General features: G+C 34.9%; 1 protein-coding gene across 5 annotated transcripts in view; it reads left to right on the plus strand.

Annotated features, from left to right (window-relative positions):
* Positions 1-21,716, plus strand: part of TAFA2 (TAFA chemokine like family member 2) — a 515,454-nt gene that overhangs the window by 345,347 nt on the left and 148,391 nt on the right. For all 5 annotated transcript variants that reach the window (XR_009265588.1, XM_058742176.1, XM_058742175.1 and 2 more), the window contains one exon: positions 2,774-2,880. Coding sequence is in view for 4 of the 5 variants with exons in the window: in XM_058742174.1 (XP_058598157.1) it covers positions 2,774-2,880 (107 nt within the window). In the remaining variant the exon portion in view is untranslated. The remainder of the gene's footprint in view (positions 1-2,773; positions 2,881-21,716) is intronic.

Here is a 21,716-nt window from a genome sequence, read left to right on the forward strand (position 1 = left end):
AGCGTGTCTCATGATCATAGTTATGTATTTGACCACACTCTATTACATTCAGTCAATAATATTAGGCACTTACTGACTGTTAAACACTACAAATTTGGTCATGAAAAAGGCAGAGAGCTTGTCTTCAATTCCAGAGGGTGACAGTGTTGGCAGTAATAAATCCAGCTAAGAGAGAAATTTGGGTGGTGTGAACTGCAGTACTGCAGTAGGGATGAAAATAAGTGTATACATTTAAGAAATACTCAGGAAGTAGTACTGACCGAAGATGATAATTGACTGGAGGGGATGGAGGGGGTGTGAGAGGGAGAAGGAAGGGGTCTTTATACATCTCCACATGTTGCATTGTATTCCCCTTCCTTTCTTAGTTTGACAGCCTGGTGACTTTGTGGGTGTTTCTGTTTCCATATGTCCAGTTACCAGTTTGACCAGCTGTCAGTTCTGTCATCCCATTTGGTGAGTGCACAATGGTATGGAACATACAAATGGGTCATTGACCTTGTAGCAGAGGCCATTTGCTATGGGAAAGCTATTATCAAGAATTATGCTAAGCAGCTCTTCTTGTCAGATGAGTTTTGCTAAACTGTTCATTCAGTTATATGATATGCAGTACAGTAAGATTGCAAGGATCGGGTGTGTGTGTGTGGGGAGGCAGGAGGGCTAAAAAAAATGTTAGAAAAAGTATAGAAAAAGTAGATTCTCAGAACAAAACTCTAGTAGTAAGAGTCCTGAGAGGAAACAAAGGCTACAAAATGGAAGGTGTAGAATGGGTATTTTGTTTACGGAGAGAGAATACAAGACCAGATTATTTCTCCAAGAGGCTTCCTGGGAACACTTGTATCCTGTGTTACTCTGTGGAGAAAGGCTTCTGGAAAATGCTGCACACTCAGATATGCCTCTTACATTTGTTGAATCCCATACACAAACATATATGCCCCCTATGTTTTTCACTAATACTGTATTAACATTCTGTGAAAATTGATGCCTCACAGAATGCCCCAAGGGAAAAGCTGGACTAACCAAGTAATTGTTTTATTTGATTTAAAAGTTTACTTATTTATTTATTTTTGCAAACTCCATTGTGTTTATGTACATACACCTTTTACATAGTTGTAATTTCAGTGTAGTTTTTAGAAAACAGCATGTATTTCCATTGCTATCATTGATTATAGTAATTGTTAACATTTATTGAGTACTTATTATCTTCTGTGTATAGTGTATACACAGTGCATACAGCTTCTTCATGCCAAGGAATATTAGCATATATCTATATTAAAATAGATAATAATTCAATTTTAAGGCATTTACCCATATGAAAGACTCCTTTTCAAAATTTTACAAAATTATAGCCATCATTGCTACCACTGAATCATATTTTTGGAGATGGAATTTTTGGAAGTAAATATGTGAGAAAAGAGGTAACTTAGAGAATCAAGAGGAAGAAGAATCAAGCTAGGTCAGAAAGTGACCTCATGAACCTTCCCTAGAAATAATGTAAGAATCTGTAGATCAAACAAGAATGGAGTTCAATATAGGACCAGAATCTGAGAAGGCACTAAGTGATGGACATATATTTTATGTCCCTCAGAAATAAATGCAGATGAATTGTATTTTATATCAGTTTCACTCACCCCTTAACAAGGCAGTAATGTAAGGAATTTAGAATTAGGCATTTCTGGTTTGAATGTTTATTCTATCATTAAATATGAGCTTAGGCAAATTTCTAAATTTCATCTTTGAAATGGAGATGGACGTACCAATATCCCAAATTTGTTGTGAAGAATGACTGAAATAATGTCATAGAAAGTTAGAGAAAGTAGGTGCTGAACTTTTATTATAGGTGGCTATTATTTTATTAGAACATCGCTTTCCTGAGTTTTGTGCATTCAACTTGAAAATGTTTGCTTGGGGGGCACCTGGGTGACTCAGTCAGTTAAGTGTCTGACTTTGGCTCAGAACATGATCTCAAGGTTCATGAGTTCGAGCCCCGCATTGGGCTCTGTGCTGACAACTCAGAGCGTGGAGCCTGCTTCAGATTCTGTCTCTCTCTCTCTCTCTCTCTCTCTCTCTGCTCCTCCCCCACTTGTACTCTGTCTATCTCTGTCTCCCAAAAATGAATAAACATTAAAAAAAATAATAAAATGTTTGCTTGGTGTTTTTCATTCTGCTTTTCCATTTCTCTCCTGCTTCTGATAAAGTGCAGAATGGTGGATTCCAACAATATTAAAACATCTGTGTGTCTCTAATGGTAGCATTGTAAGAAGTTGTACCAGGTGACTTTTTTTTTTTAAAGCACATTAGGAATAATAGATTTGAAATGAGTTTATTCTGGGCAGGAATTCATCTCACACATTTTATCTAAACTGTTTACTCTGACCATTTGACTTGGAATTGAAGAAGGAATCTTTTAGGGAAAAAAGTAAGATAAGTCACTTATTTATTCAAACAACTATGCCTCGGATTTTGTGAATAAGTTAATCTATATTTATATGGAGAAAAATGGTAATGTTTCCCAGTTGATTTAGGCTATTGTTAAGTGAATGAAGACTGACTGAGATAGGGCCTCTCTTATCTCTTTCATCATATCAAGGTAGTTTGTTTGGAATACTTTTATTTTTTCTTTTCAGAGTTTATATACAGTAAACAGCTTTCCAAATACAATAAATGCAATTTTCAGGTGTTCAGGTGTCATGAAAGCTTTAAATGTAGCACAATTATAATGGAAAAACAGTGATTTCATATGCTTAGGGTTTTTATTATTGTTTTTTATTTGCAGGATGAGTAAGAGATACTTACAGAAAGCCACAAAAGGAAAGCTGCTCATAATAATATTTATTGTGACCTTGTGGGGGAAAGTTGTGTCCAGTGCAAACCATCATAAAGGTAAGCTCTTCTGATTTTTTTTTCCCTCAGCTCTCTGTAGAAAGTGACTTCCTTTAACCCAGACTGTCCTGTTCTATCTTCACTGGTCTGTTAGTTTTACTGGGTATGGGTCCTTCCTGGTCATTCTCTTTAAGTAAAAATGCAGAGAGAGTTATCCTTGATATGGCTTTGTTAGGGGAAGCATGATTGCTTAAATGTTTCTAGGGTTATTGCCATTTCTGCAAAGAGTTCAAAGAGTTCGGAATTTTGGCTCTGCCTTTCTGCTGTCATTTCCATTTTCAAGGTATTGATGTTAAAATGTTTAGTTGACATGTAATAAACATGAATTTCAAATTGCAGTCATCCTGGTAATGAAAGGATCTGTATCTTAATATACATATATAATATATATGTAAATATGTATGTATGTGTATATATATATATATATATGCACATATATATATTTATGTAAATTTCCCCTCAGTGCTTTTTATGGATCATATTTCTTCATGCCAGAGTACCTCTTTCACCACCTTTTGGACTCTATCCCTAGTACGATATTCAGCAGGCTCAATTCAGGACAGAGTGAGAATATTTGTTTTAAACATATGTGTTAAGCCTGACAGCTCAGGACCTTTCTGTTCTCTTTCCTGAGCGTAAGACTCAGTATATGAATAACTACCTTTTCAAAATGAATTAAAATGGGGCTATTTCTGAACTGTCCCTACCATAATCAAGTATTCATAACCTGAATAGTCAGTTCAGATTTTTCTGTGAAATATGATTTTACAATTCAATTTTCAGTCCTCTGTAAAGTCTAGAGATGAGCAACATTTAAATTTTATTTTGAGGGGGAGAGGGAGTTAAGAGTGCCTTGAATTCTGTAACACTTAAATTAGTTACACATGTGCACTTCATTAGCATTACCTGGAACATTAACACCAGGGAGAGGAGGGATGTGTTGTGAGAGGTATGCCTCTTGGACAAAATCTTTACCCCCATGTTTAAAACCAAAAAGAGACATCTTTCAAAATAAGAGAGTTTTATGAAGCAGCCCTTCATATTTTATAATCCTGTTTTCACCCCACAGTGTGTGTGGCAGTGTATACATATAATATTAATTATATCATGTCTTTTTTAGAATTTCCTTCTTTCTTTAATACAGCATACTGATCCACAAATCAAACTTTAAATGGTCTTTGATAATTGTTATTAGTGTAAAATTAAAAAGATGGCGAGAAGGACGTTATTCCCCATGCCTCCAATTGGCAACAATGGACCAAATCTAAGGACAAAGTAGTGTTAATTACTCACCTCTTTTTTTTTTTTTTTTCTTTTGAGAGACAGAGTCAGAGCAGGAACAGGTGAGGGGCAGAGAGAGAGGTAGACACAGAATCTGAAGGAGACTCTAGGCTTGAACCCACGAACTGTGAGATCATGACCTGAGCTGAAGTCTGACACCTGACTGAGCCACCCAGGCACCCCAAATACTCACCTTTTAATAAGACTTGCAAACTACTAGGGCCGAACCCCCTGCCTTCGCATAACAGGAGAAGACACACCATTCCTTCTGTGATGGGTGGTCACCCCAGTTCCCTTTCCCAGCCGATAAAAGAAGAATTGAGAGAAGTTGGGTGCAGGACGGTTATAGGAATGGTCGGTGTTACTCTTGTGAAGCAAAGGTTTGTGATAAAGATGCTTTCTCAGCTCAAAGCCAAGTGATAGGATCCATGCAAAGTGCCCCTTTTGTTTTAAACTAATTTACATTTAAAATAGTAAGTATGATGTATATGTAAGTCATGTCTATAAAATGAATATGTGGTTCATGCTCACCACCCAGTTGAGAAATGTAGTATTTCTCATACTCTGTGGCTATGTCTGCCACTCTGATTGCATTCCTTTGCCTCTTAGATCCCCAGATAATCACTATTCTTAAATTTTGTGATTATAATTTTGCATTTATTTCTAATTTCACTATGTCTTTACATCCAAATGACATATTCCTTAATTTTGGCTGTTATTGAATTTGCATAATAGTATTATATTGTATTCTTCTGCACTTTGCCCAATAAGTATTTGTGGCATTAATTATGGGTGATGGCATATAGCTCTGGTTTATTCATTTTTTACTATTGCTGTGTATTTTTTTGTATAAAGTCACCACAATTAATATATTTATATTCTCGTACATGAACATTTGGTATTCTATTTTCTTGCCATTATGAACAATGCTTCTATACATATCTGCATACTTCTGGTGCACGTGTGCGAGAGTTTCTCAGAACACATTCTGAGGAACAGAAATGCTGGTTCTCACGGCATGCATATCTTCAGACTTACCGGATGATGCCAAATGGTTTTCCAAAGCGTTAGTGCTAATAAGGTAGTTCAGGGCATATTTTCTTACTATCTTTGTAACCTTCTGTGTCTGTATGTATATCTCCTCTTCCTATGTGACTAGTGCTCAGTGTGTCTTCTCTCTTTTCTTGATTGAGGAAACCAGAATTGGTCAATTTTATTCATTTTCAAATGATCCTGTCCTTTGTGTATCTTCTTATATGTCATTACTTTCTGCTCTTATCTTTATAGCTTCATTAATTGTATTTATTTTTATTTATATAACAATCACTTAAACTCAGTATAGGGTGGGTATTTGTGGGAAAGTGAAACTTTCTGGAGTTTTCAGTGCTCCAATAAAAAGTCCCAGCCTCCTGAGATATATCACACCTAGAGTTAATTATATAGTTAATTGCTTTGATTCAAAAGAATGATAAAATTCCTCTTGTCCCCTCAAGTGAAATAAATGGTTAACAGCTTGGATTAGGTCCCTAGATTAAGCTCTCAAGGTGTCAGAAAGATTAGGGCCACTACCTTTCTAAGTATGAAACTCAGATCTTGGAGACCCCTGAGGTTTCTTTGACCCTTAGAAAGATGTATTTACATTCAAAAGATTAGAGTGAGAACCTAGGATCCTTTCCAACCCATCTCAAAGCAGCAAAAGATTTTTTTTTTTTCCTTTCAGGATGGGAGAGGATGACTGTCTCTCCTGTATATAAGTGATGAAAAGCCCATTCTTCTCTCATTCACCTGTAAAGTATTCAGCTATTTGTGTAGGACATTTGAGCTGGTTTTCATCATGAGTAAGGCTTGGGGCACAGCAGGCCAATATACTTATTTATTGGGAGATAATCATAATATCTATATCTGAATCTATATCCGATTCAGAGCACCTTGTATAAACATTCAAGAGAAAAGTTAGATGAATATTAAAAACTCAACAACACTATTCTAAGAGCTTCACAGATACTCATTTAATCCTCATAACAATCTCTGAAGTATGAAATATTATTAAACCCACTTTACAGATCAGAAATTAGCAAATGAAGGTTAAATACTTTGTCCCCTAGTGGCTAGTTAGTAACTCGGAGGCAGGATTTAAATCTAGGCAGTCTTGCTCCATATAACCATGATATATACCTAGTAGTGAATTTCTTTTTACACTATTTGTGGTTTGGTTGACTTTCTGAATCTGTGGATTGGTGTCTTCCATGAACTTTGAAAATATTTCAGGCATTATCTCATCAAATATTTCTTCTACACCACCATCTCTACTAAACTAGAGATTTTTACTAGTTATATGTATGTCAGCTTTCTCATAGTGTCCTCTGTGTATCTCAACCTTTGTATTTTCCACCTTTAAGTCTCTCAGTACTATATTTTGGGGTATTTATTCACATCTTCCTGCCACACTAGTTCTTTGTTCTCCTCAATCTAATCTCTCTTTAATCCATATATTGAGTTTTAGTTTCATCTACTATATGCTATTCAAGATTACTTTTTTTTTCCTTTTGGTGAAATTGACTTTTGATATTGATATATTTTTGTTGTCATTCATGTTTGCATTTCCTCTTTTTATGGATTTTATATAATATATGTTTTGTATATATCATATATGTTTTAAAGTATATATAGTCATATGTATTTATATACAGACAATATATAGAGAATATATTATATGTTGTATACATACAACATATAATATATACAGAATATATTGTATATATAATACATGTTTTTTGTATATTATATATATGTTTTCTATTTGAGTTGATTCTCTTTTCTAAAATTTTTGTGTCTTTTTCTTGGTGAATCTCACTCATGATATGTATTATAAAGTTTTGTGATTTGAAAAAAAAATTATGAACTAATGTTCATTGAAACCATGTTTGTGAGAATCTTTAAGGCCTGTGCTTAGGATGCATTCTTTCAGATGATTTGCGTATTACCCTATGTCCTAGGTATGGTTCTCCAGAAGCAGAGCCAAGTCGGGAATTCTTGTTTATGTGATTTATTAAAAGAGTGCTCTCAGGAGGAGAGCAAGGGAAGCAGGATAGAGCAGGAAATAAAGGCTAAATACAAATACAGTGTCAGCTGGAGAATAGCCTGGTCAGGTCCTTTGAAGGTGCTCTGAAACATGAATTGCTCCAGAGTTGGCCTCTCCTTGAGATAAGATAGACAGCCTCGTCCACCCTTGTGTCTACTAGTAATTGTCTAGTCAAGTCTGTTGATTGCCTTCCTGGGGAAGTGGCTCTTCTTTTGCAGAGGGTAAACCTCTGAAGAAGGGAAGAGCTGAGAACATTCTGCTAACATTCTGCTCACATTCACAGCAAATGTAGGAAAGGTGCACAGCTGACAAAAAAGAATCTTGGTAACATTGCACCATCTGTATTCCATTACTGTCCATTTTTCATAGCCCTCAGATCCACTTGCTGCTTATATAAGTTCACTTCATCCAGGCAAAGTTTATCAAATTGGTCACAGTTGGTTGCAATTTCTAAGAAAAGGTACTTGATAATACAGTTGGTACCAAGGCCATTACTGATACTCATGATCTGTCCAGCCCCCTAGCCATTTAGGTTTCACTTTCCTTTAGCCAGCACTTCTCATCAGGTAGGCTTGCTTGATGTTTTACCCAGACCTAATACCTGAGGATTCTGAGCCCTGGATTATCATGTTCTTAATGCTATGGTTGTACTTACAAGTTTATAGTTATAACTGACATGAAGATGCCAAAAAATGGCCCAGTGAATCATCCGAGAGCCTAACATACTCGTTTCTGTACTTCCTCCTTCCATTCATAGCAACTACCCTCTTCCTCATGGTCATTAGGGTCATTTGCCACATCAATATTATTAACTCCTTTCTTTCTTGTTGGTCTATGCGGTTTACCAGGAAGCAGCTGTAGCTTTGTGTTCAGCTGAACTCCTACTGTTTCCCCTGGTAAAAGTATCCCCTTTCTGGGAACCAGTACTCCTAGACTTATAGAGTCTATCAGTAGTTTTCACAAGAGTATTAAGTTATGGTAATTCCAATGGGATATTTGTTTTACTCAGTAATTTTCATGTACCTACAATAAGGGCTGAGAATATATCAGTACATAAAAGAGGCAAAAATTTTTGTCTTTATGGAACTTTTGTCCTAGAGGTAGGAAAACAGATAATAAAGAGAAAAATAAAATAGTTTTATCATGTAAGTGCTATGGAAAAAATAAAAGAAGAAAGGTATAAGAAGTGTTCAAGAGGGATTGTAATTTTAAATAAAGCCTTTGGGTAAGACTTAACATTTCCCCTAGAGCCAGCCACAGAAATATCTAGGGGAAAGGTGTTGCAGGCAAAGCAGCAATAAACATGAATGGTTTCAAGTAGGAGCATGCTTGGAGACAGTGAGGAGGATGATATGCATAGAGGAGAGTATGTAAGAAAGATAGTGGTAGGAGATTAGGTCATTACAGAACAGGTAAATGGAGAAGATGAAAGAATGGAATAAATAACTCTAAAATATCAGTGCCATAGCATTGTGCTCTCAAGAGCAACCAAATGGAGAATCTTGTTACTCTGTTTTCTGAACACGACGTAGGAACACTAGAAATCCAGAGCATTTGGGTTTGAAAAATGAGATATCTAAAAATCAGAAAATGTCACCAACTTAGTAAAATATTCTGAGCTTTGGGAACTAAAAGTCCCTCACACACAGATAAATAAGTTTATTGCTCGAACTGCCGTGGAGATTCAGTCCTGAATCCTCATGATTGTACTGAGCTGGGCACTTTGGGAAGGGATGGTGATTAACTCAGAGCATTGTGACAGCCAGTCAGAAAGCATAAGCAGTATTTCCCCCTTGGAAGCAATTACATTAGGTCCAGCTTCAGATATTAGGGATCAGAGAGGAAACATTTCAGTTTAGGACTCGAAGTTCCCTACAGAAAAATATAGTCATTAATCTTAGGAGGCTAATACATTTTCTAGCCTTTTCTTCCTCTACCCATCATGTCCAAACTAAATCTAAAGAAAATGAGTCATCACAGGATATTTGGGTTGGAAAAAGGATCTGTATTAGTGTAAAAGAAATACACACAGTTGAGTTATATACAAAAAAAAATCAAAATTCCTTAGCTAAGATTTAATATATATTATCCTCATTGTCATACAAAGTAATTACTAATCTGAGTTGAGACTTTTGATTAAATGGAATTTTTTCCAAAGGAAAAAAAAAATTAAAATTCAGATGATTTTTAGTTCAAAGCTTGGAAGAGAGAGCTGTCATTTAATTTTTGTTTTTTGGTAGCTCTTTATTTCTTTGTTGGTTTATTTTCATAGTTTATTTATTTATCTAACCAATGACCCAGTAAACAAAATCTATATTGAGGGCCTGTTAATGTATATTGAGATTGTTAATCTATTTTGAGGATCGAGTTTTAGATCAAGTTCTGGAGATATAAAAGTGAGCAAAATGGTGCAGCGTAGGAAATATAGTCCATAGTATTGTAATAGCATTATATGGTAACAGATGGTAGCTACACTTGTCGTGAGCACAGCATAACATATGAACTTATCAAATCACTGTGTTGTACACCTGAAACTAATGTAACATTGTGTTTTGACTATACTTCAATAAAAATAAAAGTGAACAAAATAGACATGACCCACGTGCTATGAAGCTTATAGTCAGAGAAGAAAACATTAATCTGATAATCAGGCAAATATTTAATTAAAATGGTATAAGAGTATTATAAAAATAAAATTTCAGGATAAGAGTATCTAAACTGTAAAATGGTGGAGGGTGATCAGGGAAGTCTTTTCTAGAGAAGAGACCTTTGAGCTGAGTTTTGAATGGGGAGTGGGAATTAAGTAGGCACAGGGTGGGGCATCCAGGCCAGAGTAGCAGCCTGTGCGAGGTGCTGAGATATGAAGGAACAAAATGCTCTGGAGCTGAGAAGACTGCTGCGTCTGCAGAGAAAATAAGCAAGGAGGTTAGTGGCATTCAGTCAGCTTGGCAAGGTGGCTGGTGTAGCTCCTTTGAGGCCATATTCAGAATGCTGGTTTTCTAACAGTTAAAATTGATCCAATTTAGCTATGATATTAATAGATTCTCTTGGGCTGGTTTTCACCTGACTATGATGTATACCAAAGTTTAGGAATCCTGATTTATAATTCAACATCCATTCATGATAAAAACTCTCAACAAAGTGGGTTAAGAGGGCACATAACTCAAATAATAAAGGCCATATGAAAAACCCTCAGCTAACATCATACTCAGTGGTGAAAAACTGAGATCAAGACCAAGACAAGGATGTCCACTCTCACCATTTTTATTGTATATGGTACTTAAAGTCCTAGCCACAGCAATCAGATAAGAAAAAGAAATAAGGTAAGAAAAAGATAAGAAAAAGAAATAAGAGGCATCTGTATTGGTAAGGAAGCAGTTAAGCTGTCACTATTTGGAGATGACATAATATTATCCCTAGAAAACCCTGAAGACTCCATCAAAAAACAAAACAAGCAAACAAACACAAATTCTTAGAAGTAATAAATACAGTAAAATTGCAGAATACAAAAATAATGCCCACTAACTGATAGAGTGTCTATACACTAAGAGAAATTAAGAAAATATTTCCATTTACAGCGCCACCAAAAAGAATAAAATACCTAGGAACAGACTTAAGGGAGATGAAAGACTTGTACTCTGAAAACTATAAAATATTGATACAATTCAGTGTTGTAAGGATCTTGTTTGTGGAAACAATTGGATTAATGTTCCCATAGAAAGAAAAGTGGCCAGAACATAAAACTGACCTAATTCTGAACTTTTAACAACGTATTTAATTATTTTATTTAATTTTCAGAGTAATACATGTTCATTTGAGAAATTTTGGTAACGAAGAGAAATATCAAGAAGACCAATAGGGTTACCTATAATCCTTTCGCATGGTAATTATTAGATGTCATTTGGGTGTATTTTCATCTGGTTTAATTTATGAACATATTAAAATGTCTGAGAGCTTGATGTTCATTCATTTATTTATTCACACATTTATTGACATGGACATAGGTAAGTGTGAGAGACTGAACTGCCCTGAGCTGGTGATTCTGTTTTAAACTATGAAGACAGAGGTGTTGTCTTCCTGGAGTTTATCCTTCCATGTCCTGGTATTTTTCTTCTTTTATTTTAAGATACCTCATACATACAGAATAAAACATGTATGTACACTTGCAAGAATAATTATAAAGTAAACAACTGGGCAACCATCAACCAGGACGAGAAATAGAATATTGTCATCCTCTCACAGCTCCTTATGCCTCACCCTCGTTATAACCCCTCCTCTTACAGATGTACTCCTTTCCTGACTTTCTCCCCCTAAACAACAGAACATAATTTTGTGTGATTTTTAATTTCGTAAAAGTGGAATCCTATTATGGACATTTTTTAAGTGTTATTTATTGCTTGCCCTCAAGATTTTCTCTAGAGATTCATCTATGCTGTGACATAGGATTCCACTATATGAATATACTGTTATGTGTTTATTTCTTTTATGATTGATGGACATTTGGGTCTTTCAAGTTGTTGGTTGTTTTTTAACAACACTGCAGTAGACTTTATTGTACATGTATTTTGATTTACATGTAAAAAATTTCCCCAGGATATATTTCTAAGATAAGAAATTTATGACTCATCTGATAACTGCATATTTAACATTCCCCTCCCCCCCACTTTGTATAATTAACAGTAAATGATGTGTATTAACTTATATATCTAAACACCATTCATAAACACAAATATTATCTGGGGCTTAAAAAAACATAATAATGTACTCTAAATTCCTTTGGTAAATTACTTCTCTCTAGTCTTAGATTTCTTTGGGACTTTTTTGTTCGTACTAATATAAAATTTTTGTGCAATAATCATTTACATGTAATACTAACTCATTAAATTTATTAATAAATTTTGTTCATATTCATTTTTTTACATAGTTAACACTAATGACAATTTCTGAGGTCAAAAAGAATGAAACAGGTTTGTATCATTCAATGTTCACTCTGGAATGAGGAGATCATACTAGGGTATTTAAAAATAGGGAATTGGCTACAAAAGTATTGAAAGGGTGGGAAAAGGAAACAAGGAGGGTGATACTACTCCCTAGACATTGGTAACTGCAGAAAGCCATTCCTGCCTCTAGAGGTGGAAGAGCAAAAAAACAAAAACAAAACAAAACCCCCCCAAACGCAGTGTTACCCAGAGCTCCTGAATGTATTTCCTGTCAATGTTGCTGAAACACTGGTACTGCTTTAGGAATCACTTCCAATGCCACTGAGTAGGAAGCCTGCACCAATTCTGATGCTGCCAGACACACTCCACTAATGCTGCCAAAGCCCACAGGCATCTACATTATCCTTCCTTAGCACTTCTGAAGCCAGAAACAGGAAAAAAAAAATAGATGGCTCTTTGTTCTTCCAGTCTCCCTTTCTTATGAGAACCTTCGTCTGAGAAACAGACTCCAAGATGGAATTCAATGTGCAAGAAATTTATTGGGGTAGACACTTTTGAAGTACAAAGGGGGCAGGAGCAGGAGTAAATGGAGGCAAGCCTTCAGAGCATGAGGAAGTTCTGACCCCTGTGCAAGAAGAGAAGAAAAGAAGGAAGGTTGAGGAGGAGGAGCCTCAAACTTCAGCACAGTTTTGAAAACATCTTAGGCAAACTTGGAATCCTTAAGCAAAGGTTACCCTTTGGAGAGAGTCCCATTATGTGCTATAGAATTCTTGTCATGCTCAGCCACTGGTAGCAGCTCAGGGAATGTGTGGCCTTGGTGGGAGCCTATAATGGATCTACAGGTGGGATAGGTGGACGTCATAGGTCGACGATGTTCTTTGCAGTGGGTTCTTTTGAGGGAGATCTAAGCACACACCTTATGGCTGTCATACCTTGATGGACAGTATCTAAATGGCAAGGCAATCTGAGAAATCTAATATCTAAGATCCCACTCCCCCTTCAGTACAGAGAGGAACATAGGAAAAATGAATGTTGGAAAAGAAAGTGTCAAATATCTACCACAGGAATATTTATATAGGAATGTATATTATATATGCAGGAATAGTTATATTATCAATTTACTCTGTCTTCCCTCGCAGAGGTATATAAAACTTCCCATCTTACCACTCTGAAAATATTGACTATTAGTTTAAAAAAATCTTTTTTAAATAAAAAGGTCCTGACATAGTTATTCAAGTTTTAGTTAATATTTTTGAGTACTAATGAACGAATACATTTTGAACTCTTCATTTTCTATTATTTGAATTATTCATCGTTTCCTTTGCCAATTCAGTGTTTCTTACTGTTGATCTGTTTGAAAACCTTACATAACTCTTAAAGCTTGATCATGTTCGTTGTGTATTTTCAGTTTATATGCTTTTCAAATTTAATGTTGTTTTCAAATAATGTTTATATTTTTCAGAACATAAAGCATCCTACGCTTGTTGTTGGAGATATTTTGGAAAGTATATAAAAATATAAAGAAATTCTATAACACCTATAATCTTACACATATATCACTATCCTTGAATATTATTCATATAATATCAAGAATATGTTATATCCATAGATTTTTCTTATTATATTGCAAGACTATCTTCATATTTCTTATGAAAATATTTAGCCACACTATATTATTGGGTAGTTAAGCTGTTTATTTTTCTCTGATAAAATAGTTCTTATAATGAACATTTGTATGTTGCTTTTCCCCATATCTGTTAATTACGCTAGATTTTTAGTGATGGAATTATTAGGTCAAATGACTTAAATTTTAAAATATTACTGTGTTTCGACAATAGTATTTTTAACTATAAAATTATTTGTGTTCTTTTTAGAAAAATCTAAAAGAAGCACTGATAAAAATGATCTAATATAGGATGTTTATTAATATTTATTATATGCAAAATGTATGCATATTGCTATATAGTGTCAAGTTGCAAACATCCCAATTTACGTTACCATCAGCAGGGAATTCACACATTCTTGTCAACACCGAGATTTATCGTTCTGTTTAATCTTGGTTGAGTTCATCTTGTTTTAATTTGCAATTCTTAATTACTAAAATGATACACATCTTCATTGATTTATTGATCACTGATATTTTTATTAATGATCTTTTCGTGTATTTTATCTATTATTTTTATTAGATGACCCTGTTTTTCTTTATAGTTTTATGAAAGCTCTTTGTAAAGAACAAATGCTTCGTGTCACGTGACCGGTAGTTTATATTTTGTCTAGTCACTGTGTTAGCACACACTTTGTGTGAGCCCCCAAGCCCCAGTCTATTTCAATCCATACTTCTCCTTTTACTAACTTGGAGGTAATCTTGCTTCTCTTTTTTTGTTGGGGGGTGGGGGGTGGAATATCTGGATACTTTTAAGACAGTTTCTTTTACCTTAAATTTTTAAAAAAATGATTATTGCCAATATATATCTAGGTTTAGTTTCTTTCAGTTATGGAGTAAATCTTTCCAAGCTTAGATTTCAGTTTTCGAAGAAAACCTTACTGGGGCACCTGGGTAGCTCAGTCAGTTAAGCGTCGGACTCTTGGTTTCGGCTCAGGTGATGATCTCATGGTTTGTGAGTTTGAGCCCCACATCTGGCTCTACCCTGATGGTGTGGAGCCTGATGGGGCTTCTCTTGCTCTCTCTCTCTCTCTCTCTCTCTGGCCCTCCCTTACTCAAGGCACTCTCCCCAAATAAATAAACTTAACAAACAACAAAAACAAAGAACAAAGAAAACCTTACTTTTACTTTGCATTTAATAATGCTTTTGTCTTTTTGTTCTGTTTTTTCCCTCCTCTCTGTTTCTAGATCCCCTATTGTTTGTCTCTTTGGCCTCCTGGACTTGTCTTCTTCTAGTCTTATATTTTCTGTCTTTTTGCTTTATGTTTTTGTTTTTTTTTCTTTGCGGGGGTGGGGGATATTTTCACCTTTATTTGTCTAAACCTGTGTAAAATTTTATATCTTTTTTATACTTTTAATTTCTATGTGCTATTTTGTTATCTGATGTTCTCCTGCCCCCCATTTGTAAATATTTCTTGTTACATAGTTTTGCTTCTAATATATTTTTTCCCTCCTTTGTTACTTTAGTTTCTGTGTTCCATGCTAGAAGCTTTTCTCAAATAACGGATAGTTAATCCCAAACTGTCTGCTCTGGAAACTCTGGGCACGTCACTGGGGCTTATAGAATTTGAGATTCAATTTAAGATGATGTAGGGCTTTCATTGGAGGCCCAGCGATGTCAGTACATTTGAGTTTTCCCTTTTGGACTGGCCAGATTTCTTAGAGAAGAATCCTTTAATCTCTTGGCTGAGAATGTCAGAGAGTTGAAAGGTAAGAGTGGCTGGGGTGAGCAGTTATGTCTCACTTCACCATTCTGTAGTTGATTCAGTAGGGTGCCCGTAACCTCTCCTCTCTCTTGGGTTCCCCTGTCCAGACACTACCTGTGTCTCTTCCCAAATAATAAACCTACAAGCTTTTGCCAGGTTGGCAGGTGGACAGCTGCCTAGTGACATAGAATGATGGAGAGTAACTGGAGATTTAATTGCCTCTCAGACAGCTTTCACCAAGGCTCCTAATTATTGCCTTCAATCCCTCACCCTTTCCACACCTATCTGCTGCTTTCAGTCCCCCATTCTCTGATAATTCTGCACTGCAAGCCTAAAGAGTCTCTTTCCTGAGACCAGGAAATTCATTCTAAAATTTTGTTGCCATTGCCTCCTACTTAGATGCGTCTTTCAGTCCACCCTCTTAAATCAGAACACTAATGATGCTTTAAATTTTCTTTTTTCTGTTTTGTTTTCTTTTACATGTTCTTGTTAGGCTCTCTTTTACATCCACATATCTCTTTTCCAGTTCCAAACTTTTACTCCACATTCTGTTGTTGCAACTCATTTGTCATTCTTGCTTTCATCAAGTCCATTTTTCTCGAATTATATGGAAGTACAAAGCAGGACTTTCCTGACTCTATTATCCACACAACTACTGAAGTGAAATTTAAAAGTAAATGTTTGGTGGGGTACCTGGGTGGATCAGTTGGTTAAGCTTCTGAGTCTTGATTTCTGCTCAGGTCATGATCTCACATTTTGGTTCGTGTGTTCAAGCCCCGCATCAGTCTCTCTGTTGTCAGTGCAGATCCTGCTTTGGATCCTCTGTCTCCCTCTCTCTGTCCCTTCCCTGCTTGTGTGTGCACTGCACATGTGGTCTCTCTTTCAAAAATAAACAAACATTTAAAAAAAGTAAATATTTGGTGATTTTACTTTTTAGGAACTTTTTTTAAAAAAAAATTTTTTTTAACGTTTATTTATTTTTGAGACAGAGAGAGACAGAGCATGAATGGGGGAGGGTCAGAGAGAGGGAGACACAGAACCTGAAACAGGCTCCAAGCTCTGAGCTGTCAGCACAGAGCCTGACACGGGGCTTGAACTCACAGACTGCGAGATTATGACCTGAGCCAAAGTCGGACGCTCAACCGACTGAGCCACCCAGGTACCCCTAGGACCTTGAAGATAAAGTTAAAACTTAGAACACAATTGACAAAGCCCTGTGTGATTTGTCTCTGGTTTTCTTCTTTAGGTACCTTCCCTCTTAGTGTGATCCAAACGCATTCTCTTTTGCAGTTTCTTGAAGGCACTGGGCTCCTTTGTGTGACCTTTGCCTCTGTGTGCCTTTTGCATTTTATTGCCTTATTTGTCTACCTAAATGCAAGCTATTATTCACGTCTGTTATCTCCCCCAGAAAACTTTTCATATCCTTCTAGGTTAGTTTCAAAGGGTCACATAGTACCTTGTACCCTTTATATGTCTTATCTTACATTTAATTGATTATTTGTACAATTTATTTGTTAATGCTTACTTTTCCACTTAGCTATAAGCTTTATGAGGATAGATGCAAGTATATTTCATGTTCAGCATTGACTGTTCCTAACAGTATCTAGCATAACTAAAATGATAACCTGGTCTCCTCTTTTAAATATGCTCTTAATTTAGATTTCATATTTCAAAACATTGAACAGAAATTTACAAATTTACATAATTACAAAAGAATTTAAGAATTTAATAGTGATACAAGATATCCTTGTTTTTATTTTATTTTTTATTTTAATGGTGGCACGTCTATACCCTATGACCCAGCAGTAGCACTGCTAGGAATTTACCCAAGGGATACAGGAGTACTGATGCATAGGGGCACTTGTACCCCAATGTTTATAGCAGCACTCTCAACAATAGCCACATTATGGAAAAAGCCTAAATGTCCATCAACTGATGAATGGATAAAGAAATTGTGGTTTATATACACAATGGAGTACTACGTGGCAATGAGAAAGAATGAAATATGGCCCTTTGTAGCAACATGGATGGAACTGGAGAGTGTGATGCTAAGTGAAATAAGCGATACAGAGAAAGACAGATACCATATGGTTTCACTCTTATGTGGATCCTGAGAAACGTAACAGAAACCCATGGGGGAGGGGAAGGAAAAAAAAAGAGGTTAGAGTGGGAGAGAGACAAAGCATAAGAGACTCTTAAAAACTGAGAATAAACTGAGGGTTGATGGGAGGTGGGAGGGAGGGGAGGGTAGGTGATGGGTATTGAAGAGGGCATCTTTTGGGATGAGCACTGGGTGTTGTATGGAAACCAGTTTAACAATAAATTTCATATATTAAAAAAAAGACTGGATAATATTCCATTGGAAAAAAATTATTGGTGGCAGGTCTAGTGTTTCAGCATTAAGTATAATGTTGACTTTAAAAAAAAAGTTTAAAAATTATATTTAAGAAATCTTTTTCTCTTTTTATTTTAAGTTACTGGGTTTTGGTTTTGGTTCAGAATGTATTTGAAAGTATAGAATTAGAGAAATTCTGAATATTTAAAGTTAAAAAATGGATAATCCTATTATTTCTAGTATGACTTGAACTACATTATTTGGGCAATGAAAGGAATATTCTTTCACAGTCTGATGCATTCAAGAATTTTTTTTTATAATAAACCTAAAGTAGAACAGGTCTACTATGAGGAGACTAGATCTTACTATTTCAGGAAGTACAATATAGTTTTTTTGGTATTGGCAGGTTCGATAGTCACTGAGTAAAGGTATATATCGTTGTGTAGTTCCATGCTTAAAAAAAGATAAACATCTTAAAGCATTTATTCTTTTTTTGATTGTGAACAATTCATTAGGTGAAAAATATTTAGTTATTTTCAGGCATATACTGGACATTGTGTAGCCATCAAAAAGCATTCCATAAATTATTTGGGGAAATTTAATGTATTCCTATGATTGATTTGCCTTGTGTAGCAACAATCAAAAGAAGTCAAAGACATCTTGAATTAGTTTAACTTAGAATTTGCTAGTCCTTGTTTACTTAGAGGAGTGTTTCTCAATTGTTTTCTCATTTTTGCACTCTAAGGAGTTTTTAGATTTCCCCCCCCCAATTGATCCCCACTCTTTTAAGATTTTAATACCACAGATATCCTGCATATCTGATTGTGTGCTGCATATATATCTGTGACTTACAGTTAGGGGGTAAGATTTTTTTCTCATGAATCAATTTTCACCCTTGTTGAAAATGCATGACCCAGAGTTAGTCAATTTTTGTTAGTGTGCTATCTGTTTCACAGTACTCTTCTCCTGTCATTAATCATCATTTATCAAAGTCCCCAATAACATATTGACATAATAGACCTTAAGGATTTGGAGGAGCTAATATCACCTAGCAGATCAATAATCTACATTTTAATGAGTTCATATGACAACATATTTGAGGGAAAAAGTTCTTTCGTATATCATATGATTTATTTTATTCATGTCTTTTTCATGAGTGTTATAAGAAAAAATGCTGGCCTATTGAAGTACTAAAATTTTTGTTCAGTCACATCAGCCTTCTAACCTTAGTGCTGTGAACAAGTTTCTTATCAGATTATCAAACCATACTGTTCTATAATTTTTACAATAATATATGTTATTGGGCCACTGAGAAATATTCTTAGTATTTTCTATAGTTTCTACTTTTTCATATTGTGAATATCATGTCTGTATCACTAACACATTGGATGCCTGGATAATAGGAAGTCATTTACTTAGTAATTTGTCTAGTCATGATATTTGGATGTTAATAAAATAAAATAAACAGGACACAAGACAAGATATTAAATTACCAAACAATGACTACTTAACTGATCACTCAAGATGAACATGTCTACTTTTCCAAATAAATTGTTTATAAGTTCACAATGGCTGTGGGAGACTGTATTTGTAGGATAAACAGATTGAGAGACTAATTTTAAAAGGTAATATACGTATCTGATGACAGTAGTAAAAAGAGAAAAAAACTTGAGTCAAGAGAATTTAGGGTTTAAGCTGAATTTCCTTGAATAAAACATATCATCTCTGAAATTTTAATTTCTTTATCCATAAATTGGAATAATAGGTGCTTATTTTTCTATATCCTATACTGGATTGATAGATAAAAAATGATAATGTGTGTGATATTTCTTTTAAAGGGCCGTAAAATGTAAGTTATAGTTTTTACTAGATGTCTAATTTAAATTTTACTGATACTTTTATAAGTATTGATTATTTTGAAAGGCATTTCTTGGGAAATAAAATTAAAGTGTAAGTCATATAGGGAACATTTTCTTTCCCTTTTGAATATGGCACATAAAATGATCAGTCCCTTAATTATTTGCATATACATGAAATTATTATGCTTTTGCAAATATATACCTGTGGGAGTATTTTGAGGAAACCGAGTGTTACCTGTTAGTAGAGTGTTACGTGTTGTTTTGTAATGTATTTTCAAGTTATAACTAGTTCACTGGAAGATTCATGTTGAGAAAATTAATTGAAAATTTTACCTGAATTGAACCAAACTGCATTAAAAAAGAAATGAAAATCAACTATAGATAAACGTGACAGCTTCACTAATAGAGGATCCATGGAGAAAATATGTTATTAGGTTATTTGTGTAGTAGTTTTAGCTTATGTGTTTTTTTCTAACTTTGCAAATGTCTTATCTCAGTACAGATGTTACCTAAGTAAAATCACCTTTACTGTTGTATTTGTTTCCTCACAAAAATATGCTGCTCTAACATTGATATGAAACCCTGTAGCAAATACTCCTCCAGAATGCTGGTGCCCACTAGACATTTAGATCGAAGACAGATGAAGCACTTTTATTCTTTGCAATTTATATATTTCTAAAATTTATGTTAAATGAACTTTGTAAATGAGACCATTTAAAAAAAACACTGAAGAAATTTCACCTTTCTAGGTAAATCATATTAACATATAATTATATCCCAAAGTATTTCTCTTACACATTTTACATATAATGTGTTTTTTCAAAGTAATTTATACTAATCAGCTCTTTGAAAACAATTAAGTTTCAGAAATAAAATCAAATTCTGATTGTCTTTTTTTTTTCCCTTCCAAGCATTCGTTCGTTCATTCATTCAGAAACATGGGTTGAGCACTTATCATATATCACATACTGCTTAGGCTCCAGGAGATCATCACAATGAATTAGATCATTGTGCTCTCAAGGAACTCATCAACTAAAAGAAAAGCACATTTGTGAAATGAAAGTATGAACACCATGAGTGTTTAATAAAATCTTAACCGTTCACAGATAAGGACAAAGCATGTTCACGTGTATATAATAACAACAGCAGAAGAACTGATAGAGGCAAGTTCATATTAATGTTGAAAAGTGCAAAAAGTACCAAAAAAAGTTACTAAAAAGTGCAAAAATCTGTCAGCCTTAGAGTGTCCATGTAGGTAGGAGATGGCTGATGTGTTAATGGATGAGTAAAGGACTTGTATGGGAGGTAACACGTAGGTGGTGAGAAGGCAGCTAAGGGAAGGATGAGAAATCTATGTGGGAAGTAAGAAGGAAGGGAGACTAAGCTATGATCACAAAACAACTTGTTTGATGAAACACCCCTGGGAGATGAACTTGAGTCTTCGGTTTTTCCCCAGTAACAGCTTGGATTTTTGAAATTGTAGAACTTTTACCACTTTAACTGAACAGTTGTTCTAATCTCTTTGCGTTTTTACAGAGGACATTAAATATCTCTATCAAAATGTGACTGTCATTCTCAGACCTCTTTGGTCAGGTGGTTGTTTTAGGTTGCAGTTGCATTCTCATTTAACCACAAATCAAGTTTTTATTTTAATTGCAATAATATTCAGGTTATATGAACAAAGACTATAGCTTTAATAAGGTCTACCTTTCTATCATAGAAACATTTAAAACCCGTTATTCATTATGGTTTTCTTACTTGAATTTGTTTCGGGGTTATGATTTTATTTTATCAGACTGAAGAGTTCTCAAATAAGTCATAAACTTCTGTGAAGTTGTCTTTTTAATGAAAATGCTGTATCACCTTTGTAGAAGTAGTAGGATGATTCCCACTCATCTTTCAGAAGTAGTTTTTGAACTTGAGTCTAATCATTAAGAAAATGCTCTTGGAAGTGAGTATGTATATTTGAT

Source organism: Neofelis nebulosa, chromosome 8, assembly GCF_028018385.1.
Source record: "Neofelis nebulosa isolate mNeoNeb1 chromosome 8, mNeoNeb1.pri, whole genome shotgun sequence".
NCBI lineage: Eukaryota > Metazoa > Chordata > Mammalia > Carnivora > Felidae > Neofelis > Neofelis nebulosa.